General features: G+C 48.3%; 1 protein-coding gene across 1 annotated transcript in view; it reads right to left on the bottom strand.

Moving 5' to 3' along the window:
• The window catches only part of sptbn5 (spectrin, beta, non-erythrocytic 5), a 332,093-nt gene that overhangs the window by 100,282 nt on the left and 206,014 nt on the right, over positions 1-25,797 (bottom strand). Inside the window, exons 41-48 of the mRNA XM_038790252.1 lie at positions 23,522-23,640; positions 16,269-16,383; positions 15,019-15,132; positions 12,719-12,840; positions 10,850-11,012; positions 8,931-9,119; positions 8,080-8,157; positions 6,789-6,961 (exon numbers count right to left, since the gene is read on the bottom strand). Coding sequence (XP_038646180.1) covers positions 6,789-6,961; positions 8,080-8,157; positions 8,931-9,119; positions 10,850-11,012; positions 12,719-12,840; positions 15,019-15,132; positions 16,269-16,383; positions 23,522-23,640 — 1,073 coding nt within the window. The remainder of the gene's footprint in view (positions 1-6,788; positions 6,962-8,079; positions 8,158-8,930; positions 9,120-10,849; positions 11,013-12,718; positions 12,841-15,018; positions 15,133-16,268; positions 16,384-23,521; positions 23,641-25,797) is intronic.

The following is a 25,797-nucleotide window of genomic DNA, read 5'->3' as shown; positions in this document are numbered from 1 at the left end:
ACTCGCCCCCACAAACAGGGAACCAATGGAACAGCACTTAGAGGGGGTAGGTCTCCCAGGCGATCGAAGGAGGACAGGGTGGCACCCTGGCACTGCTGGTGCTTCCTGGGCACCCTGGCACTGCTACCCAGGTACCAGGTTGGCAGTGCCAAGGTGCCAGATTAGCATTTTGTAACACTGAGAATCGGGTCCTAGGGTGCCCTACCCATGTGAAATGGAGTGGGGGGAGACAGAGGACCCCTTATAGGTGAGTTGGGGCATTGGGGGAGGCCGGAGGTTGAGAGATCATCATTTAAAAATGGTGTCCCCATCTCTTTCTGGTCTGAAAAACTCCACATCTTGGAGCTCTTCAGCGCAGGAAATGACACTAAAATGCGGCCTAGGTGGGTGGGGTGTGTGCGTCTGTAGGGGGGTGATTCCCTGCCAGGGCCCGTAATAGCAACAGAGTGCCTTTAGATATAGCAGGGTCGTTCCCATCTCTACAAGCGCCGCAAACGACACTACTAATCCTGCCCAGAACGGACCCTGATTTTTTTTTTTTGGTTAGTTCATGCCCAATAGTTCAAAAAAAAAAATGCCCTGACCGTAATACTTATTATAACTCCATTGTTTTTCTTAGCCATGAACACCATTAAGCCCACACTTTTCAAACACAATTATCCAACGCTTCAAAGATCTGTGTATCAGTTGTGCTGGTTGGTCATGTCAAGAAACAGCAAATTCTCAACAAGTTCATTGTGCCAAACATATCGGATTTAAACTAGCAAGGTTGCACAATCTGAAATGTTTGTACTTTTATCCAGTTCTACGGAGATCTTCTGTGCTAACTTTAAATGGGAAATAGCTGTACTTCTCAATTCTCAAGCAATATCACAAATTATCACTAAGCTGGATAAATTTCAAATTTTCAATTGACCTCATCTAGGACCATGCGAGCCATGTCTAATGCTCCTGGGAGAATTAATCCCTTTGTGACAGTGTGGGGCATTTTCTTTTTAGTTACGCGGCGAGTTATAAGAGGTTAATTTTGCTTTGTCATTCATTATTGAATTATTTCAGCTTAAGAACCTTACAATCCCTACTGTGCGGAAGGAGGCCATTCGGTCCTTCGAGTCTGTACTGCCTCTCTCAAAGAGCACCCTCTATGGCTTGTGCAATATGTTACGATGGAAGTATTGAAAGTACGTGGATGTTTGCACATGTTTGCCTTTTTTGCTTTCTTTCTGATGTCTGTAACTGTTTATAAAGCCAGAAACTACCTCAATAAAATTGTTTATTAAAAAAAAAAGAGCACCCTCTATGGCCCACTCCCCCACCCTTTCCCCATAATCTCACCTAACCTGCATATCTTTGGACACTAAGAGGCAATTTTTTTTAAGAATGACCAATCCACCTAACCTGGATATCTTAGAACTGTGTGAGGAAACCGGAGTACCTGAAGGAAACCCACACAGACACAGGGAGAAAGTAAAACTCCATACAGACAGTCACCCAAGGCCGGAATTGAATCTGGGTCCTTGGCCACCGTGGCACTGTGTGCCACCGTGCCATCCCGACTTCAGATGATGGTTTCAATTCTCGCTAAATCCTTTGAAAAAAAAATCAAGAGGTTTGTTCCCAAGCTCGCCAGGTCAGGGTGGACGGGCATGGAATACCATTGCCGCGGCCGGAAAGGCAGCCATGCAGTTATGTATGCCACTGACAGCCCACTGTGAACTTAGGACCACAGGTCGTCTGGTGTCCCCCAAGCCACCCCCAAATTGCCCTATGACCCCAACCGACCCAGCTGTATGGGTGCACTCCAGTACCACCTTTTTGGCTGGGATGAGTGTGTGTGGGGATTGTAATGTGTATATGTAGCTGCAACGTGTCAGCCTTCAGGGTGTCAATCACGGACACAGAGAATCTCGCACCGTTTTTCATTGGAATCGATTGTGTTCCACGCGGAACCGGTGCAAACTCCTCCACAGTCGCTGAATCAATTAAGGTTCGGTGGCAGTTTTGCTGTCATGAAAGTCGACAAATCCTGCCCCAGCGTCAATACTTAGGGCGGGATTCTCTGGTCTTTGACGCCGAAATCACGTTCGGATATCGCCGGTAGAATCTATGTTGGCACCGAAATCGGGGGATGGTGCCGCTTTTGCGATGCTCCGCCCCCTTCAAAACGGTGTACTCTAGGAGTGCGCGGCACGCCGAATGGACAGCCTCAGGACGCTACCCGAGGCCCTCCCCATGATGCTCCGCCCCCGATGGGCCGAGTTCCCGACGGTGTGGGTCATTCATGCTATTTTTGTCGGGAACTCGGCGTGGCGGCTGCGGACGGAGTCCAGCGCTGCCACAGTCGGGGGCAGCTGATCCACGGGCAGTGGGGCTTTGGCGGGGACTGGGGGCACTAGTGGGGCGGTGGTCCGGGGGTGGAAAGCCTGTCCAAGGATTGGCAGGTACTGGGGGCATTGATGGGGGTGGTCAGGGGTTGACAAGCTTGTCCAAAGGGGGGCACTATTTGGCAGGCCGGGTCCGCAGGCAGCCGGCGCCATGTTGCCGCTGTAGGCCGCCGCCGTGCGCATGCGCGGCCACAGACCCGTCAACTCTCTGGTCTTATCGGCAGCTAGAGCAGGGTGCTCTACGCGGTGTGCCTGTTAGCCTCTCACCAGATGGAGGATCGGTAGTCATTTTGCACCATTTTTTCAGTCGTAAAACGCCACTGATCCCACACCGGCGTCAGGACATAGTTTCCAAATCGCAGAATCCAGCCCAGTGTGCCATAATGGAGAATACTATCCAATGTCTGGAGTACTGTCTTTAGTTCTGGTTAGATATTGTCTGGAATACTGTGTTTTGTTCTGGTTATACCATGTCTGGAGTATGGTGTTTCGTTCTGGTTAGACAATGTCTGGAGTACTGTGTTTAGTTCTGGTTAGACCGTTCTGGTTAGACCGTGTCTGGAGTACTGTGTTTAGTTCTGGTTAGATAGTGTCTGGAGTACTGTGTTTAGTTCTGGTTAGACCGTGTCTGGAGTACTGTGTTTAGTTCTGGTTAGACCGTTCTGGTTAGATAGTGTCTGGAGTACTGTGTTTAGTTCTGGTTAGACCGTGTCTGGAGTACTGTGTTTAGTTCTGGTTAGACCGTTCTGGTTAGATAGTGTCTGGAGTACTGTGTTTAGTTCTGGTTAGACCGTGTCTGGAGTACTGTGTTTAGTTCTGGTTAGACCGTGTCTGGAGTACTGTGTTTAGTTCTGGTTTGACCGTGTCTGGAGTACTGTGTTTAGTTCTGGTTAGACAGTGTCTGGAGTACTGTGTTTAGTTCTGGTTAGACCGTGTCTGGTTAGACCGTGTCTGGAGTATTGTGTTTAGTTCTGGTTAGATAGTGTCTGGAGTACTTGGTTTAGTTCTGGTTAGACCGTGTCTGGTTAGACCGTGTCTGGAGTATTGTGTTTAGTTCTGGTTAGATAGTGTCTGGAGTACTTGGTTTAGTTCTGGTTAGACAGTGTCTGGTTAGACCGTGTCTGGAGTATTGTGTTTAGTTCTGGTTAGACCGTGTCTGGAGTACTGTGTTTAGTTCTGGTTAGACAGTGTCTGGAGTACTGTGTTTAGTTCTGGTTAGACCGTGTCTGGTTAGACCGTGTCTGGAGTATTGTGTTTAGTTCTGGTTAGATAGTGTCTGGAGTACTTGGTTTAGTTCTGTTTAGACCATGTCTGGAGTACTGTGTTTAGTTCTGGTTAGACCGTGTCTGGAGTACTGTGTTTAGTTCTGGTTAGATAGTGTCTGGCGTACTGTCTGATAGAAATGCCCAGAGCAACATTATCCATCGATCCGACCAAGGCTTTAGACTCAGTAAACTGGGAAGTGCTATGAAGGACCCTGACAAAAGCCAGCTGTCCAGGAATATTTATCAACCTCCGACTCCTCCAAGACAAGATATAGGCGATTCACTGACAGAAACCTTTGAGGACAAGACTGGAGTTGAACAGGGACGTGTCATTGCCCCCACCCTTTTCTCCATCTTCATCGCCACCATCCTTCATCTTGTCAAGAGCAAGCTTCCCAGTGGTGTGGACATTGACTACAGGGTGGATGGAAAACTTTTCAACTTTAACCAATTAAAATCCAGGAAGTAAACGACACTGTAATCGCTCAGGGAGCTTAAGGATACAGGTGACATTGCCATCTCCACTCTCTCAGAAGAGAATCTCCAAGCCATGCTTGACACCTTCACAGAAGCATACCAAAGAATCGGTCTCAGCCTCAACCTCAAGAAATCTTTTACAGCTCAGAAACTTGGACTACGTACAGACGGCACCTCAATGCCCTGGAAAGGTACCATCAACGCGGTCTGACACGGATTCCCCGCATCAGCTGGGAGGACCGGTGTACTAACATCAATGTCCTTGAAGAAACCAAGAGCACCAGCATCTAGTCCATGATCATCTGAAACCAACTCCGCTGTGCCGGCCATGTGCTCAGGATGTCAAAGTCCCGACTGCTGAAGCAAATCATCTTTGCCCAACTCAAGGAAGGCTTTCGAACAAGAGGACATAGGAAGTGCATCAAAGGTACCTTGAAGGCTTACCTCAAGAAATGCAACATCGCATCAATGCGTCAACTATACTCTAGTCCCTTGCTCAGAAAAGACCCTACTTGGAAGAACCTCCTGATTAAAGGGACACAATTCTTTGAAGACACCAGACGGCAAGAGGAGGCCTGGAAAAGGTGCCTGAGAAAGAAATACCAGAAATCTAATGTCCAGGGACTGGTCCCAACCTCCCGGACACACCTGCCAAGTATGCGGTCGAAGATGCGGCTCTAGGATCGACTCAACAGCCATGCAAGAACCCACAGAACCCATGACCAGTAACACGGAATTTCACAGGTGGACAATCATACTCGTTAGCGAGTGATCGCCGAAGAAAAGAATACTTTCTTTAGTTCTGGTTGGACTGTGTCTGGACTACTGTGTTTAGCTCTGGTTAGACCCCATTTGGAGTAATGTTTTTAGTTTTAGTTAGATGATGACCGGAAAACTGTGCTCAGTTCTGTTTCAACCCCATCTAGAATACAGCTTTGACAAGGAGTCAGCCAGACTCAAAACGTTAGCTCACTTCTCTCTCCACAGATGCTGTCAGACATGCTGAGATTGTCCAGCATTTTCTGTTTTTGTTTCAGATTCCAGAATCCGCAGTAATTAGTTTTTATCTAGAATACTGTATTCAGTTTTGAGCACCATCTTTCAGGAAGGAAATACTGGCCTAGAAGAGGATGCAATACGATTCATCAATATTGTACTGGGGTTAAAACAGGTAAATTGGGAGGACAGGCTCTACAGACTAGGCTTATAGATCAACGCGTGATCTGTTTGAGATGTTTAAGATGATTAATTGATAAGGTAGTTCAAAAGAAACCATTTATTTGGTGGGGGAAATCCAGTACAAAGAGGCACAACTTAATTAGAGCTGTTCATGTATTAATCTCACTGTTCCTTCAAAATTCCCAGCATCCCACTTTTTAGAAAATACTCTGCTACAAATGTCCCCATTAACTTATCGAATCCCTACAGTGCAGGAGGCCATTTGGCCCATCGATAGAGCACCCTTAACCAAGGCCCATTCCCTTGGACACCAAGAGGCAATTGATCATGGCCATTTCACCTAATCTGCACATCTTTGGACTGTGGGTGGAAACCGGAGCACCCGGAGGAAACCCACGCAGATATGGGGAGAACGTGCAAACTCCACGCAGTCACTCGAGGTCGGAATCGGAGGTGTGAGGCAGCAATGCTAACCACTGTGCCATCGTTCTGCCGCAATAACCTCTCAATATGCCTTTTCAGTCAGGAAGCACTTGTTCACACAAACAGTAGTGGAAATCTGGAACCCTCGATCCAAAAAGCTGCTGAGGCTGTGGGGTCAAATGCAAATTTCAAATCGAGATTGATTGATATTTGTTAGGTAGTAGTGTTAAGGAGTATGGAATTAAGGCAGACAGATTGAATTATGGCAAAAATCAGCCATGGTATCAACTAAATGGTGGAAAGGGACAGCACGGTGGTGCAGTGGGTAGCACTGCTGCCTCACGGTGCCGAGGTCCCAGGTTCAATCCCGGCTCTGGGTCACATGTCTGTGTGGAGTTTGCACATTCTCCCCATGTTTGCGTGGGTTTCGCCCCATAACCCAAAGATGTGCAGGGTAGGTGGATTGGCCACGCTAAATCGCCCCTTAACTGGAAAAAATGGATTGGGTACTCTAAATTCCTTTTAAAAACAAAATGGTGTAACCAGTTTGAGGGACTGACTGGCCCATATCTGTTCCATTGTGATCCTGCTGTTGTTGTAATAATACCCCACTATTTAATATCCCCCATGTTCCTGTAATTAAACCCCACTGGTTACTATCTCCCATATTTCTGTAATAATACCCCACTGTTTAATATCCCAATGCTGCTGTATTACAGGTATTAATTACAGGAGCATTGGGATATTAAACAGTAGGGTATTATTTACAGAAACATGTGGGTGAGTTAGCACTGTTTAGTAGCCCCCATGTTTCTGTAATAATACCCCACTGTTTAACATCCCAATGATCCTGTAATAATATCCCACTGTTTAACATCTCCCCTGTTCCTGTATAAATATTGCACTTTTTAATATCCCAGTGACCCTATAATAATTCCCGCTGTTTAATATCCCCCATGTTCCTGCAATAATATCTCACTGTTTAATATCCCAGTGATCCTATAATAAGCTGCAGAACATTCTAAACATAATCTTTATATACAAGTGCTACATTAAATACCTGTGTAGAACTCCTTGGCACTTCAGGGTGATCTGTGCACAGCCTGAGTGTTTGTTCTGCTTCAGCTGCAGCCCAAACCTCTCCATCATGTTCACCTTTTCTAGCTGAGCTTCCACCGTCTTCTCAAACTGTTCATGTTTCTGCTGCAAGTTCTCCACACTCGGCAGGGAATCCTGGAACAGGACCGTGAATACAACTCATTGTATTGTTAAAACAGATTTTTAGAACATTGAAGAAAATCAAGGACTTAGTTGGGGATGCTTTCACTTTGAGGCTTGATTTCGGGGGGGGGGGGGGAAGAGATTTACTGGCCTTGTTGCACCTTAATATCCCCCATGTTCCTGTAATAATACCCGACTCGCAACGAGGTTGTATCTGGATCTCGCCCTCAGTGGGCCCATTAGGTGAATTTAAATATATCTGTGCTTACTTCTGCCGAGGCCTGGGAGATAACAGCCTCCCCAGTGAGGCCTCTGACCAGGCGAGTTTAGTACTGGTCTACACAAACATGGACCAGTTGTCCCGGCACCTGTGTGGGTGGGGGCCCCCCATGGCACTGGAGGCTCCTGTGTGGTTGGGCTCTGAGAGGGTGGTACCCTGGCACTCCTGCTGGCACATGGGCACCTTAGCACTGCCAGCCTTGTATCTTGGCACTATTGCCCAGGCACCCTGGCACTACCACCTTGGCAGGGTGACTGGGTGGCACTGTCAGACTGAAAGGGGACTGCCAGGTTGCCTGTGCCAGAGGTCACCTCCCTAAAGAGGTGGAGTGAGGGGGAACATGAGGACCCTGGAAGAGGTAAGTTGAATTCAGTGGGGGGATTCTGGAAGTCACGGCGGGGATGCTGAAAGGGGTTGACAGATCGAGACCCTGATCTACGAATACTCTTCCTGCACTAGCGAGCTGAGTTTGCCAGTGCAGGAAATGTTGTAACAATAAAAGGCACAGTGCTGTTGAATAGTGGGGTGTTTCTCGGCGCTGCTATAAGCACTCAAAAGCGAACTCTGATTTTTTTTTTCCTTTTAAATCGCACCCTCTAGGTCTAATCCACGTTGCACCTACGGGGAATGTATGATGGACAGTGGTTGTCTGAATTGGAAATGATGCTTTCCCCAGGACTAATGTCAATGATGTTGATGAGCACAAACTTGTAAGGAACAAGTAGCATACTGTCTGAACTGTCTGTTCAGGTGCATCAAGTTGCCTTTCCATTCCTTTACTATGTGTTCAATTGTGATCCCAATCTGTGTCCAATCCCACGAAGTTGCTGTTTATTGGTGAGAAACCTACCCCTTTGTCTTCATTAGCCAGGAATGCCTCCTTGTTGCTCAGCCAACTCTCACTTTGCTCCACATAACCATAGAATATCTGCAAAGCACAGGGTATCACCATATCATAAACAAATCAGGAATACAGGTGCATTTTGGCAGCAATGCAACAGCACCAAGTGCACTATTTAGATTTTGAGATCGTTTCCACCCCCTCCCACCCCCAAGTCATATCACACCTCACATCTTCAGATACTGCCGACCAGATAAGTCACTTCATTCACTCCCAGGAAGCCAGTGCTATTATGCTGAACAGAGGAGGTTGTGGGGGTGGTGGGGGAGAAGAGATGAGATCGGGCTGCCGGACAAAATGCCACCCAATCTGTGAGAAGCCTTTCCTGCTGGTGAGCTGGAACTCCCCAAGGCCAATTAAATGGCAAAGTGCCGTTGGATAGCAGGTGTTTCTCGGCACTGTAGCCACGACGGACTTTAACTCGAGTCCGCTGAATCGTGCCCGGGAACTGCATTGATTTTTTTTCCCCAAAGCGTTCCTCAGAGATTGCTTATGGAAAATCCAGTGAGCTATTCCACATCCTCTGTGAGGACCTGCGGATGAACAACGTCTTAAGAATTCACTTGCCGTAGGACCGGTTATGGAGTTAGGTTCATGCTGTGTAGTATACTCCAGCCACCTGGTCTGAGTAACCTCAAGTTCCCTCCTACCCATTGGGATCCATGGCTGCTTACATTGCATGCAGCACACTTTTCTCTAATTCCCAGTGGGTAACTGAGCAATTTCCTGCCGAAAATCCACTTTCATTAATAGTTTAATAATATGAACATGGTATGTACCCTCTCCTTGCCCGCCTATACCTGCAGATCACTGGCTTCTGCCAGCCTGGTGCTACGCTCCTGCCAAGCCTTGTTCAGAGTGGTCCAGGTCTCTTCCACTTTGGCAAGGGACTGCCTGATGTCTGGCGATGCATAGTGTCCTGCAGCCACTAGTTCAACAGCAACATTGTTGATAGCATTGAAACGCTCCACTCTGGCCTGGATCTCAGTCTAAGGAATAAATAAAGACAGGGAAAAGATAGAGGAGGTTGTGGTGTACTAGTATTGTCACCCCCCCCCCCCCCCCCCTCCCACCACCACCATTGGTAGGACATTCCCGCACACCAGTTGGGACAGGGTCACATGCCTACACAGTATCAACATCTCCACCACACAACCAGCTGCCACTGTTCTGGTGGGAAGACACAAGGCCTACTCATTGGAAGACTCACAGTAGACCCCATCGCTAAGACCTGCCATCGGTACCACGTTTGGCCGGGAAGGGTGGCGAAGCGAGGATATGGGCTTTGCACATCAAGGACCGGGTGCAAGTCACTATGGGGACAGGGCTGCAGTGTCAAGTACATAATCTAGAAGGGGCTGGGCCGTGGGGAGGACTGGGTGGGGAGGAATGGTGAGAATGTAAACTCAGGATGACCAGGTAATTCAGGGGGTTTGGATGGTCAACGGAAGCATCTTCTTGATGACAGTCTCCGGTTCCTCCCCCCCCTCATAGAAATGGGATTTGGAGCTCAGCCTGCCATACTAGCTATCTATCTGGCCATTGCTGCCGTCACGGATGCATGGCTGTGAGAGCACCAGCCCAGGAAAGACCCAGATGACAGGAGCCTGCCCTAGAACATCAGAGACCAACGAGTGAGGTCAAGTACCAGCCGACCACCAGGCCAAGGAGGAGGTATGAAAGCTGCCTTTAGGCAGCTTGACAGGGTAGATGCTGAAAGGATATTTCCTCTTGTGGGAAAGTCTAGGACCAGACGCCATAATCTCAGAGTAAGGGGTCTCCCATTTAAGACCGAGATGAGGAGGAATTTCTTCTCTCAGAGGGTAGTGGATCTGTGGAATTCTTTACCGCAGAGGGCTGTTGAGTCCAGGTCGTTAAGCATGTTCAAGGCTGAGATAACCAAATTTTTAATTAGTAAGGGAATGAAGGGTTATGGGGAGAAGGTGGGAAAGTAGACCTGAGGATTATATCGCATCAGCCATGATCTCATTGAAATGCGGAGCAGACTTAATGGGCCGAATGGCTCTTACGCCTTATGGTCAAAGACTAGCTTTCTATTGCAGATTCCTCCATGTGTCGTGGTGAGATTTGACCTCATGTCTCGATTAATCCAGGCCTCTAGATTAATAACATTACCACTCTGCCACAATCCAGCTACACAATGTCCTGACAGCAACAGGATTGAGTGTATCCTGTCACTCACAAGGGGCAGGATTCTCCGGTCCACCAGCCACATTTCCTGGGCGACGTGCCCTCACCGACAGTGGGATTCTCCGTTCCTGCCACCTGCCAATGGGATTTCCCATTATGGCCGCCCCACGCCACCGGGAACCCCGCGGGCTGGTGAATACGCTGGTGGAGAATCCAGCCCGATGTTTTTCACAACCTCCTTGCACCAATTTCTTCATTGCAGACCACATTTATTGGGGCAAAAACGGAAACTGCTGAAAACATTTGCAGCATTTTTCATTTTTAATTCAGATTTTCAGCATCCATAGCATTTTGCTTTTCATTATTTGTAGTTTATCAAGTGGTTTAATGAAGAAATCTATGCAGCACAATAGAATCAGGAGCTAATGAAACTAAAACTGTTGATTTTAAGAGGAACTAAACCTGACCGAGTGCAGGCATTCCTGAGCAGCAGCTGTCAGGATTTTGTTATGTCCCAGCTGTGTGCTACATGGAGATAATTCAATCAGATCCGAGACTTTGTCCTTGCCTTTCGCTCTTGGTGCTCCTCTATCATGCTCTCTGCCTCTTGCTTACTCTTGGGCAGGTTCCCTTTTCCCATCAGTGTTTTCATCCACTGTGCCCAGTCCATCAGCTCCCGGACAGTCCTGTTAAACTTCTGCAGCTGGTATGAGGCTTCCAGCTTCTCCCCTCTGCGGAAATGAGAAATCAGCTGAAACTAAAGTCAACAACTAAAGCAAGAAATGACAAAAAACTCAATGTACCGAGCTGAAAACATGACATCTTCACATTTTATCCACATAAAGTTAAGACTGTAACTAAGGTAGTGATTGAAGATGAAACTCTAACTGTAACTGAGATTGCAATTTAGAATGTAATGTTTTAGATTTCAGATCTATCACTGTGCGTTCCACTGCTGCTGCACACTGGAATCATAGAAACTCTACAGTGCAGGAGGCCATTCGACCCATCGAGTTTGCATCGTCCCTCTGAAAGGGCCCATTCCCGTGCTCTATACCAGTAACCTCACCTAATTTGCGCATCATTGGACACTAAGGGGCAATTTTAGCATGACCAATACACCTAACCTGCAATTCACCCAAGCGGACTGTGGGAGGAAACCGGAGCACCCGGAGAAAACCCACGCAAACACGGAGTGAAAGTGCAAAGTCCACACCGACAGTCACCCAAGAATTGAACCTGGGACCCTGGCGTTGTGAGGCAGCCGTGCTAACCGTTGTACCACCGTGATGCCCCAGTGGTTCCCAACCTTTTATATGTCATGGCACGCCTCTACAAGAAAATTTTACTATGTTCTCTGCCTTCTTCGCTTACTGGGAACTTAGCTTTTAACTTCTCCCTGTCCCCTCTCCTGTTTTTTTTAACCTCTCCCTGTCTCTCTGGTTTCTACCAGGATTTTTGCACCCTTTTTGAGTTTTCACTTTTTGTGCAGGTGCATGGGACATTTGCCTTGAGCTCCAAGTCCCGTTGGTCATGTGAATGGACCTGGTCAATGTAAAGACTCTAAACCACGCCTCTGCGGCTCTTTCCCAGCCAGTGCATGCGCAGGAGGCCCAAGATTCATTGGGTCTTGGAGATGCCAACTACAGAGCTGAAGACAAAGGTTAGTTTTAGTTTAATTACATGAATTTTGAACCATTTGTAATCTTTTCTTGCGGCACACTTTGGGGGTCTTCACAGCACACTGTCACGCACACTGGTTGGGAACCACTACAATATTTTGTTTTACCATGCTCGCCGCTTAAACTCCCAGACTCCTCTCCTGGGTTTTAGCCAGTAGGAGGTTTTGTAGATGAGATGGTAAACTGATACCCTGCCTGCTCGCGGGTGAATGTAAAATATCATGTTGGCACTATTTGAGCAAGAGCAGGGGCATTTTCCCCAATATTATTCCCTGAATCAATATCACAAAAATAGATTATCTGGTCATTAATCATATAGCTGTTCTTCAAAAGTACTTTACTGACTGTAAAGCCCTGGAGATTAACCTAAAATTGCAGAAGCTACTGCAGAAATGCAAGTTCTTTCCTTATTAATAATAATAATCGTTATTGTTACAAGTCGGCTTACATTAACACTGCAATGAAGTTACTGTGAAAAGCCCCTAATCGCCACACTCCGGTGCCTGTTCGGGTACACTGAGGGAGAATTCAGGATGTCCAAATTACCCAACAGCACGTCTTTCGGGACTAGTGGGAGGAAACCGGAGCGCCCGGAGGAAACCCACGAAGACACAGGGAGAACATGCAGACTCCGCAGACAGTGATCCAAGTTGGGAATTGAACCTGGGACCCTGGCGCTGTGAAGCAACAATGCTAACCACTGTGCCACCTTCTTCTGTTCATTTTGACTGTGTATCAAAAATTATTTTACTCACCGCAATTTGGCTTCCTTCTGCAGCCGAAGCCAGCTCTCCTGCATCTCTCCTTGCTTCAGGCTGAGCTGATCACAGATTGGGGATTGGTACTTGCTGAGATCCCTGGCTTTAAGTTCCAGCACCTTTTCCAGATACACAACCTTAAGCTTGTACAATTCCAACAACAGCAACTTATATTTCTATAGCACCATCAAAGTGATAAAGTCTTTTAAGATGCTTCACGGGACATTGTCAAACAAAATTTGACACTGGGTCACAAAATGGGATATTAGGGCAAGTGACCAAAGATGTGCAGGCTAGGTGAATTGGCCATGCTAAATTGCCCCTTAGTGTCCAAAGATGTGTGGATTAGGTGGGGTTATGGGGATAGGGCGGGGGAGTGTTCCTAGGTGGGGTGCTCGTTCAGAAGGTCAGTGCAGATTATGGGCTGAAAGGCCTCCTTCTGCACGGTAGGGATTCTATGATTCTATGACCAAAGACTTGGCCAAAGACGTATGTTTTAAAGGAGGAGAGAGAGAGAAAGAAATTCTTGACCTTTAGGGTTTTGGCATCTGGAGGCTCGATCAACAATGGTGGAGTGATTAAAATCTGGGATGTTCAAGACGTCAGCACTGGAGAAATGCAGAGATCCCAGAGGGTTGCAAAGTTGAGGAGGACAGAGTTCAGCAGGGACAAGGCCAAGGAGGGATTTCAGAGTTTCCGGGCAGACATCTCCCATTTTGAGATTGAGTGCCGCTGCGGGGCAGGAACATGGAGTGTTTCCCAATGAGGAGGGCGACAGGAAAACACACCAAATTTTCTGCCCCCAATCTAACTAATTATGCACCCGTGTGTTTTACACTGTATTCAGTGGCGGGGCAGGTCTGAATGGGATGTATATTGAAAAGGCACCCAACATCATTGACTCCCTATTGAAGAAAGAAGGTGGGCCGTCCGAAAATGGCGACAGATCTCTGGGAGCAGTCTGAGACGTGAAGATAGGCCTCCTGAGAATGAATATGGATCTCCAGGAACATTTTGAGGCTGGAAGATGGGCCCCCTCCAGGACACCTAATTTGGAAGGTCCACCTGTAGATGCTCCCCCCGACCCACTGATATCATGTTCCAGGGTTGTGAGTGGCCTCCATCCTGAACTCTGGATGCAGCCCCAGGTGTTGATATCTGCATACCACGTTGTTCTGAACGTGTTTCACATTGGTGTGTTTTCTCACTGACATTGTGTGTGTGTGTGTGTGTGTGGGTTGGGGAGAGAGAGAGACTACCATGGTGGGTAATAGCGTAAAATCCCATGTGCTGTAAATTCACCCTGACATGAAACCGATTTCTGGGCCTCCTGTTATCTTCTCCCCCATGCCCACCATTAAACATGCTGGCAGGGCTTGGGCGAATTCCGCCCTTAAAATCAAGGCGTTACTTAACCAGGAACCAGTATAGGTCAGTGAACACAGGGCCAATGAATGATTGGGGCTTGATGAGAGTTAGCTTTCGGGCAGTTTTGAAGGACCTCACATACATAGAAGGTAGAACATAGTCAGCCAGGTGTATGTTGGAATAGTCAAGTCTGGAGATAAGAAAGGTATGAACAAAGGTTTGAGCAGCAGCTGAACTGAGGCAGGTGTGGAAATGTTCCAGAAGTGGAAATAGACGGATCCTAGCAACAGCAGAGATAGATAGTTGGAAGCTTACCTCAAGGTCAAATATTACACCAAGGTTGCAAAACGTATGCTTGAGGTCTCAGACAGTTGCCAGGGAGAAGGATGGAGTTAGTGGTAAGGGAACAAGTTCATAGCGGGGACTGAAGATAATCGATTCAGTTTTCCCTGTATTTAGTTGGAGGTAAGCTTTGTCCATGCAGTCCTGATTTCGGATAAGCAGTCCAATAATTTAGAGACAGTGAAAGGGTTGAGAGACGTGGTGATGAGATTGAGCTGGATATCATCTGAGTACATGTGGAGACTAACACTGCGTTTTTGGATGGTGTTGCTGTGTGGGGGGGGGGGTCATGTGGGTGAGAAATATGATGGGGTCAAGGGCAGCAAAAGGGTGAGGTGGTCCCAGGAAAAGGAGATCGGTGCAGAATCAAGAGAAACTTTGTGTTCCAGCTGCTGTGGTGGAGGTGGGCCTTCTGACATTGAAGGCGGAACCGTTTGACATTTCCTTTCAATAAGAAATCACAACCAATACCCCAACCCTTCATTTTCAATCTGTGCTTCCAGTAGCTGAGGTTCTTTAATAGAAGTATCAGATGTAGTACAGTGATGCCTCTGAATCAGAAAGTTGTGTTCAAGTTGTAGCCTCACCTCTGCCTTGTCCTGGACGACTGTGATTTCCAGTTCAGTTTCTTTCTGTCTCCTCATCAGTTTTTCTACACTTTCCACATCCCGGCCATAGTCTAGGCCTTGCATCAACACACTCTGTCAACAGAAATAGGCAGTTAGTGGGATTGCTCTTCTCAAACCAAGATGTGGGATCCTTTGCGAGTGACTCATAGAATCTTTTCATAGAATTTACAGTGCAGAAGGAGGCCATTCGGCCCATCGAATCTCCACCCACTCTTGGAAAGAGCACCCTACCCAAGGTCAACACCTCCACCCTATCCCCATAACCCAGTAACCCAACCCAACACTAAGGGCAATTTTGGACACTAAGGGCAATTTATTATGGCCAATCCACCTAACCTGCACATCTTTGGACTGTGGGAGGAAACCGGAGCACCCGGAGGAAACCCACGCACACACGGGGAGGATGTGCAGACTCCGCACAGACAGTGACGCAAGCCGGAATTGATCCTGGGACCCTGGAGCTGTGAAGCAATTGCGCTATCCACAATGCTACCGTGCTGCCCTCATCCAAGTGGGCCCAGGGAAACCAGCTTACATGCAAACCAGAGCATGTCAACTGGGGAAATAACAAACCGACCAGTATGGCATAGCACAGTGGTTAGCACTGCTTCCTCGCAGCGCCAGGGAGTCAGGTTCAATTCCGGCCTCGGGCGACTGGGTGGAGTTGCACATTCTCCCCGGATCTGCGTGGGTTTCCTCTGGGTTTCCTCCCACAGTCCAAAAATGTACAGGTTAGGTAGATAGGCCATGCTAAATTTCCCCTTTGTATCCAAAGGAAAGGTGGGTTACAGGTACAGGGTGGGGGTGTGGGCTTAGGTAGGGTGCTCGATCAAAGGGTCAGTACAGACTTGATGGGCCAAATGGCCTCCTTCTGCATTGCAGGGATTCTATGATTCCCTACAAATATTAGAATGCACATTCAGAGGGCAGGACATTCAGCTTTCAACTCCTTTCCTACTGCATTTCTCGTGACCCCTCAATGGTCCAGAGGTTCTGGGACCATTAGATTCTCAAACCATTTCATGGTCACTCACTAGCTGATCTTCAGATATTTCCCTCATTCAAGATGTACCCCTCACAGGGAATTAGTCATTGAAGGATCATCTGCCCATAAACCTGGCCTCATTTCAGCAAGTTAACCCAGAGCTGGATTCCTCCCCATCCAGTGCTGGCAGGACTATGGTGCAGCCCAATATCATAGCCCTCACCTTTTCACCCATTCTTTCCTTAATTTCATCCATCTCTCTGATTAAGACATGAACCTCCAGCGCCTCTGCCAGTTTTTTCTTGTACTTATTCAGATTTCCCTGGAAATTGTTCCACCTGAAGTAAGAGATAGCACAACATTAAATGGCACACCACTCTGAGCAGGCAGACGGACAATGCAGACAGTACTGGGACAAGAATATAGTAAACCGAGGATCACCAAGGCACAATCAATAGGTCTTCTGAAAGAGAACAAAATCCCGGAAAGTAAATTATAGCCTGTTTTACTCTACACCCCATTTTCTTTTGATTTTACCGGCAAAGAAATTAAGTTACTGTATAAATGGACTGCTGATCTGTTATTGCTCAATGACGTCAATACAAATAAAACGGATGTCCAAGACAGGCAGTCACAACACGTAAATCCCAAGGATTGATCGTAGAAGACCAAGGAAGATCAAATTGGGGCACAGTTTACCATTATGTACAAGTCACTACACATTGGGGAGAGAGGTTTAAGATTAGATTGCGAAAAAGGCAAATATGATGCTGATGCTCAATTGGGGAGAAGGGGTAAAAATTAGTGACTCATTAGTCTTGCTTCAACTCCTCGTAAAATAAAGAAATTGACTATAAGATGTAAACTTGGGGTCATCTGTACATTATTAACTCAGTAACAGCAATCAACATGATGTCATAAGGTGAAGATTCAACTGATCAACTCCTATACTTCTTTAAGAAAGGTGAAGTCTGAGGTACGGTGTGGATATCCCTGTGAAATGGTGCACTGTGGGAAGCCCTGTGAAATGGTGCACTGTGGGAAGCCCTGTGAAATGGTGCACTGTGGGACGCCCTGTGAAATGGTGCACTGTGGGAAGCCCTGTGAAATGGTGCACTGTGGGAAGCCCTGTGAAATGGTGCACTGTGGATATCCCTGTGAAATGGTGCACTGTGGATATCCCTGTGAGATGGTGCACTGTGGGAAGCCCTGTGAAATGGTGCACCGTGGATATCCCTGTGAAATGGTGCACTGTGGGAAGCCCTGTGAAATGGTGCACTGTGGATATCCCTGTGAGATGGTGCACCGTGGATATCCCTGTGAGATGGTGCACTGTGGGAAGCCCTGTGAAATGGTGCCCTGTGGATATCCCTGTGAAATGGTGCACTGTGGATATCCCTGTGAGATGGTGCACCGTGGATATCCCTGTGAAATGGTGCACTGTGGGAAGCCCTGTGAAATGGTGCCCTGTGGATATCCCTGTGAAATGGTGCACTGTGGATATCCCTGTGAGATGGTGCACTGTGGGAAGCCCTGTGAAATGGTGCACTGTGGATATCCCTGTGAGATGGTGCACTGTGGATATCCCTGTGAAATGGTGCACTGTGGATATCCCTGTGAAATGGTGCACTGTGGATATCCCTGTGAGATGGTGCACTGTGGATATCCCTGTGAAATGGTGCACTGTGGATATCCCTGTGAGATGGTGCACTGTGGATCCCTGTGAGATGGTGCACTGTGGATATCCCTGTGAGATGGTGCACTGTGGATATCCCTGTGAAATGGTGCACTGTGGATATCCCTGTGAAATGGTGCACTGTGGATATCCCTGTGAGATGGTGCACTGTGGATATCCCTGTGAGATGGTGCCCTGTGGATATCCCTGTGAGATGGTTCACTGTGGATATCCCTGTGAGATGGTTCACTGTGGATATCCCTGTGAGATGGTGCCCTGTGGATATCCCTGTGAGATGGTTCACTGTGGATATCCCTGTGAAATGGTGCACCGTGGATATCCCTGTGAAATGGTGCACCGTGGATATCCCTGTGAAATGGTGCACCGTGGATATCCCCGTGAGATGGTGCACCGTGGATATCCCTGTGAGATGGTGCACTGTGGATATCCCTGTGAAATGGTGCACTGTGGATATCCCTGTGAAATGGTGCACCGTGGATATCCCCGTGAGATGGTGCACTGTGGATATCCCTGTGAGATGGTGCACTGTGGATATCCCTGTGAGATGGTGCCCTGTGGATATCCCTGTGAAATGGTGCACTGTGGATATCCCTGTGAAATGGTGCACTGTGGATATCCCTGTGAAATGGTGCACTGTGGATCCCTGTGAAATGGTGCACCGTGGATATCCCTGTGAGATGGTGCACCGTGGATATCCCTGTGAGATGGTGCACTGTGGATATCCCTGTGAAATGGTGCACCGTGGGAAGCCCTGTGAAATGGTGCACCGTGGGAAGCCCTGTGAAATGGTGCACCGTGGATATCCCTGTGAAATGGTGCACCGTGGATATCCCCGTGAGATGGTGCACCGTGGATATCCCTGTGAGATGGTGCACTGTGGATATCCCTGTGAAATGGTGCACTGTGGATATCCCTGTGAAATGGTGCACCGTGGATATCCCCGTGAGATGGTGCACTGTGGATATCCCTGTGAGATGGTGCACTGTGGATATCCCTGTGAGATGGTGCCCTGTGGATATCCCTGTGAAATGGTGCACTGTGGATATCCCTGTGAGATGGTGCACTGTGGACATCCCTGTGAAATGGTGCACTGTGGATCCCTGTGAAATGGTGCACCATGGATATCCCTGTGAGATGGTGCACCGTGGATATCCCTGTGAGATGGTGCACTGTGGATATCCCTGTGAGATGGTTCACTGTGGATATCCCTGTGAAATGGTGCACCGTGGATATCCCTGTGAGATAGTGCACTGTGGATATCCCTGTGAGATGGTGCACCGTGGATATCCCTGTGAGATGGTGCACCGTGGATATCCCTGTGAGATGGTGCACCGTGGATATCCCTGTGAAATGGTGCACTGTGGATATCCCTGTGAGATGGTGCACCATGGATATCCCTGTGAGATGGTGCCCTGTGGATATCCCTGTGAAATGGTTCACCGTGGCTATCCCTGTGAAATGGTGCACTGTGGATATCCCTGTGAGATGGTGCACTGTGGATATCCCTGTGAGATGGTGCACTGTGGATATCCCTGTGAGATGGTGCACTGTGGATATCCCTGTGAAATGGTGCACCGTGGATATCCCTGTGAAATGGTGCACCGTGGATATCCCTGTGAGATGGTGCACTGTGGATATCCCTGTGAGATGGTGCACTGTGGATATCCCTGTGAAATGGTGCACTGTGGATATCCCTGTGAAATGGTGCACTGTGGATATCCCTGTGAAATGGTGCACTGTGGATATCCCTGTGAAATGGTGCACCGTGGATATCCCTGTGAAATGGTGCACCGTGGATATCCCTGTGAGATGGTGCACCGTGGATATCCCTGTGAAATGGTGCACCGTGGATATCCCTGTGAAATGGTGCACCGTGGATATCCCTGTGAGATGGGGCACCGTGGATATCCCTGTGCACCATGGGAAGCCCTATGAAATGGTGCACCATGGGAAGCCCTATGAAATGGTGCACCATTGGAAGCCCTATAACATGGGGCATGTGACTGATGAAAATCCTGAAAGGTGACTTGTTAAACTCCGCATTCTGGGGATTCAGATAAAAACCCTGGATTTGTGAAGAAGGTGAGTTTTCATACTTCTCCCATGTGTACCAGGTGTTGTGGTGATTGTGTATCAGTGTAGATGCAATACAACTGAGCAAGCACTAGAGGGAGCACGGGAGAGCTATAAATACAGAGGGACAGGAAGTGAGGACACTTCACAGAAGGGAGAACTGGGAGCAAGACACATAGGCAGGCAGCATTTGAGGTAGCTGTAAGTTAAGCTCTGAAGACAGAACAAATTCACAATAAAGCATCTTCTCCAACTTTGAGACGACAATTGTGGTTTCTGACCATGCTGTGCATTAGTTGGATTTGCGGGTGGTTCGTGGGGAGGCCCAATGGCCGCAGTGGAGGTTAGATGTGGGGCTGTTGGCGGTTGAGAGTGTGCATGAGCGGGTGAGGGCTGCCATTCAGAGATATGCGAAGTTGAACGACATGGGGCAGGTCACAGCTGCCACACTGTGGGAAGCAGTAAAGGCGGCTGTTAGGGGGGGAATTTATTTTGATTCGAGTGCACAGGCAGCGAGTCCAGTGGGACGAGAGGGCAAGGCTGGTAGACGGGATTTTGAGAGTGGATCAGAGGAAATCGGTGGCGCTGGAGGAGGGAATGTTAAGGGAGAGGCAGAGGCACCAGATGGAGTTTGGATTAGTGGCCACGGGGAAGGCGGTGGGGCAGTTACGGATGGCCGGAGGGGCAGTGCATGAATACAGGAAGAAGGCGAGTAGGAAGCTGTCCCACCAGTTGATGAAGCAGGCAGCTGCGAGAGAAATCGGTAGAGCGAGGGATGAGAGGGGTAAGGTAGTGACAGACCCGATGGGGGTGAGTGGGGCAGTCGATTCCTTCTAGAGGAGGCTGTATGAGTCGGAGCCGATGGGGAGGAGGGGACGCAGCAGTTGCGCTTCCTGGATGGGTTGAAGATCTCCAAGGTGGAGGGGGAGAGGGTTCAGGGGCTGGGGACCCTGATTAGGTTGAGGGAGGTGATGGATGGCATGGGTGCGATGTAGGCAGGGTAGGCCCCGGCCCGGATGTGTTGCCACTGTCGCCAGCACGGTGAAAATGACGGTGCTGCCCAGGTTTCTCTTCGTGTTCCAGACCCTCCTTTATCTTTATCCCCATGGGATAATTTCAGGATTTGCATGAGTCAGCAAGACCCCACGGGTGAGGCGGGTGCCTTGGTGTTGGGGTGAGGGGGAGCTGGTGTTGCTGAATCTGATAAACTATTATTGGGCGGCGAAAATTGCGATGGTGAAGGAATTATCTGTGGTGGAGAGTCGGTCTGGGGATAGGTGGAGGTGGTGTCATGTAGGGGAACGAGTTTGAGACCTTTGTTATTGGCACCTCTTCTGTTCTCACCGGCCAGCTACTCCATGAGTCCAGTGGTGGTGCCGGCATTAAGGGTGCGGGGTCAGTGCAGGCCACATGTTAGGCTGGAGGGCATGTCATTCTGGGTCCGATTTGTGACAACCATAGGTTTGTGCCGGAGGGGCTGGATGAGAGGTTCCGGGGTGGGGGCAGGTGGGGATAGAGTACTTTAGGAACTTCTTTATAGGGAGCATATTTGCGGTGCTGGAGGAGTTGGAGGAATTGTAGCAGTTGCCCAAGGGGAATGGTTTTAGGTAACTGCAGGTTCAGGATTTTATGAGGAGGGAGGCACTGGCCTTCCCAGGGCTGCTGGCTCCAGGCTGCAGAACAAGCTCTTATTGGAGGGCGAAATAGGGGAGGGGAGGGTGTCAGATATATACAAGCAACTGATGGAGAGGGAGTGTGCTCCAGTGGAGGAGATCAAGCGCAAGTGAGAGGAGGAGCTGGGAGTGGAGACGCGGGTCAGGACTTGGGCACAGGCCTTGCGTAGGGTGAACACGTCCTCGTAGTGTGGGAGGTTAAGCCTCATCCAATTTAAAGTGGTGCATAGGGCCCACATTTTAAAAAATAAATAAATTTAGAGTACCCAATTCATTTTTTCCAATTAAGGGAAAATTTAGTGAGGTCAATCCACCTAGCCTGCACATATTTTGAGCTGTGGGGTCGAAACCCAGCAAACACGCGGTGTGTGCGCAAACTCTACACAGACAGTGACACAGAGCCGGGATCTAGCCTGGGACCTTGGCGCAGTGAGGCAGCAGTGCCAACCACTGCACCATCGTGCTGCCCTGTGCATGGAGCCCACGTGACAATGACGAGGATGAGCAGGGTGTGTGTGTGTGTGTGTGTGTGTGTGTGTGTGTGTGGGGCGGGGGGGGAAAAATATTTGTGGGCGGTACGAATCATATCCACATGTCGGCCCATCGAGTATGCACCAACCCTCCAAAAGAGCACCTTACCTGCACCCCTTCCTCTGCCCCATCCCAGTAACCCCACCTGACCTTTGGAAGCTAAGGGGCCATTCAGCATAGCCAATCCACCTGCACATCTTTGGAATGTGGGAGGAACCTGGAGCACCTGGGGGAAACTCACGTAGATTCGGGGAGAATGCACAAACTCCACATATCATCCAAGGTCAGAATCAAACCCAGGTCTCTGGCGCTGTGAGGCGGCAATGCTAACCACTGTGCCACCTTGCTGCCCACTCAACCAGTTGGTCATTTTTTCACTCACGACATTAAGCACCGAACAAGAGGATTTTGATTGGATTGCCAGTCTAACTCCAGCAAGCAGAGGAGGATCACAAGGAGGGCAATAGTTCTGTCATCTTTCCCTGGCAATCACCACTTCCAGGAATTTCTGTTGGAAGTGATGGGCTGGGCATGTTCAAATGGGACAGTAAGGGAGAACAAGAAAAATACTTCAAATCAATTCTGGGTGGATAAAGAGAATTGAAAATTAAATCTGCTCCTGGAATCAATTACAGGCCATCATAGAATCACTACAATGCAGGAGGTGGCCATTCGGCCCATTGAGCCTGCACCGACCCTCTCTGAAAGAGTACACTACCTAGACCCACTCTCCCGTCCTATCGCTAGAACCCCACCTAACCTTTTTTTGTCACTAAGGGGAAATCTAGCATGGCACATCTTTGAACTGCGGGAGGAAACCGGAACACCCGGAGTAAATCCATGCAGACACGGGGAGAAAGTGCAAACTCCACACAGACAGTCACCCAAGGCTAGAATTGAACCCATCACAGCAGGGTTTACTAGCTTATGATCAGGAGCATGGACCAAATCTGATTTCCTCCCTGCCCCACACCTTTAAGGTCAACCAAAGCCTCAATTGTAGTGACTCCACAGCAGTGCTAACCACTGTGCCGCCTTACTTTTCTTCAGTGAACGTCTTCTCTCTCCCGCTCTGGGAAGGACACCAATCAGAATCCTGCTAAGAAGCTGGAACTTAAGTGAGTTGGAGGCTGCAGGGGTTAGGTACAGAATGAATGGACGGATGCAATGCCCAGTTTCCGCTGAAGTGGGACATTCCAGCTTTCGGGTCAATGGGATGTTAATTTGCCCTCATTCAATATCAACACAATTACTTTCCAGCAGGATCAGGAGAAGGGACCCGAGCTGACTTCATCCCTGCCCCACCCCTTTAAGGTCAACCAATGCCTCAACTATAGTGGCTCCACAGCCAAGTAAGCACAGATCAGAAAAGAACCTTGGACCCCTCAGAGATCCTCCACCTATTTTTGTGTAGGCTAGCTGTGACGTGAGGACTGGCAGTGGTGGAGAATGAAGAGTTGTTTATGCCTGTTTGAGATGGGAGGATGAAGGCGTCAGGCTGACCTTGCATTCAGCTGCTGCTTGCGTCGCTGAACAGTCCCAATGTCATCTCTATTCTGCTTCTCCAGCCGGGTGGCCAGGCTGTTGATAGTCTTGATGTGAGCATCATCCACTGTCAAGTCCTACAAGAGATCACATAGTTGAGTCAGTGCATGGACATTACTGGAACAAGCTCATCCTGCAACCAATGCCACTTGTAAAGAAATATGATACCCAGTTCCCATAGTTTCTCTGCTCTCATTTCCATGGAGACACACCGACTTCAGCCAATGCTAGCTCAGCAGCCCAGGTACATGGTTCCTACTGATCTACCCAGGCCTCCAATCTCTTATTCACACTGGGGAATCTCTGGCTGTGCTGGTTACGGCCACCTTGTGAGAGCACGACTGAGAGAGGGCATTAGGTATAGATGCTTCAGGAGGGATAGAGAGAGAGGTAAAAGAGGTGGAGGAGTTGCATTACTGGTCAGAGATGATATCACAGCTGTGATTAAGGAGGGCACTATGGAGGATTTGAGCACTGAGGCAATATGGGTAGAGCTAAGAAATAGGAAGGGTGCAGTAACATTGTTGGGACTTTACTACAGGCCTCCCAAAAGCGAGCGTGAAGTAGAGGTACAAATATGTAGACAGATTATAGAAAAATGTAGGAGCAAAAGGGTGGTCGTGTTGGGAGGTTTTAACTTCCCCAACATTGAATGGGACTCATGCAGTGTTGGAGGCGTAGATGGAGCAGAATTTGTAAGGAGCATCCAGGAGAGTTTTTTAGAGCAGTATGTAAATAGTCCAACTCGGGAAGGGGCCATACTGGACCTGGTATTGGGGAATGATCCCAGCCAGGTGGTTGAAGTTTCAGTCGGTGATTACTTTGGGAATACCGATCACAATTCTGTAAGTTTTAGAATACTCATGGACAAAGACGAGAGTGGTCCGAAAGGAAGAGTGCTAAATTGGGGAAAGGCCAAGTATAATAAAATTCGGCAGGAGCTAGGGAATGTGAATTGGGAGCAGCTGTTTAAGGGTAAATCCACATTTGAAATGTGGGAGTCTTTTAAGGAAAGGTTGATTAGAGTGCAGGACAGACATGTCCCTGTGAAAATGAGGGATAGAAATGGCAAGATTAGGGAACCATGGATGACGGGTGGAATTGTGAGACTAGCCAAGATGAAAAAGGAAGCATACATAAGATCCAGGCGACGTAAAACTGATGAAGCTTTGGAGGAATATCGGGAAAGTAGGACAAATCTCAAATGCGCAATAAAGAGAGCTAAAAGGGGTCATGAAATATCTTTGGCTAACAGGGTTAAGGAAAATCCCAAAGCCTTTTATTCGTATATAAGGAGCAAGAGGGTAACTAGAGAAAGGATTGGCCCACTCAAAGACAAAAGAGGGAATTTATGTATGGAGTCAGGAAATGGGTGAGATTCTTAATGAGTACTTTGCATCGGTATTCACCAAGGAGAGGGACATGACGGATGTTGAGGCTAGGGATGGATGTCGAAATACTCTAGGTCAAGTTGGCATAAGGAAGGGGGAGGTTTTGGGTATTCTAAAAAGCATTAAGGTGGACAAGTCCCCAGGTCCGGATGGGATCTATCCCAGGTTACTGAGGGAAGCGAGGGACGAAATAGCTGGGGCCTTAGCAGATATCTTTGCAGCATCCTTGAGCACGGGTGAGGTCCCGGAGGACTGGAGAATTGCTAATGTTTTCCCTTTGTTTAAGAAGGGTAGCAGGGATAATCCAGGGAACTATAGACCTGTGAGCTTGACGTCAGTGGTAGGCAAACTGTTGGAGAAGATACTGAGGGATAGGATCTATTCACATCTGGAAGAAAATAGACTTATCAGTGATAGGCAGCATGGTTTTGTGCAGGGAAGGTCATGTCTTACAAACCTAATAGAATTCTTTGAGGAAGTGACAAAGTTAATTGATGAGGGAAGGGCTGTAGATGTCATATACATGGACTTCAGTGAGGCGGTTGATAAAAGTTTCCCATGGCAGGTTAATGGAAAAAGTGAAGTCGCATGGGGTTCAGGGTGTACTAGCTAGATGGATAAAGAACTGGCTGGGCAACAGGAGACAGAGAGTAGTGGTGGAAGGGAGTGTCTCAAAATGGAGAAGGGTGATTAGTGGTGTTCCACAGGGATCCGTGCTTGGACCACTGTTGTTTGTGATCTACATAAATGACCTGGAGGAAGGTATAGGTGGTCTGATTAGCAAGTTTGCAGATGATACTAAGATTGGTGGAGTTGCAGATAGCGAGGGGGACTGTCAGAGAA

Source organism: Scyliorhinus canicula, chromosome 2, assembly GCF_902713615.1.
Source record: "Scyliorhinus canicula chromosome 2, sScyCan1.1, whole genome shotgun sequence".
Lineage (NCBI taxonomy): Eukaryota > Metazoa > Chordata > Chondrichthyes > Carcharhiniformes > Scyliorhinidae > Scyliorhinus > Scyliorhinus canicula.
The sequence above is the reverse complement of the archived record's forward strand: the minus strand, read 5'-3'. Positions and strand labels throughout refer to the sequence as shown.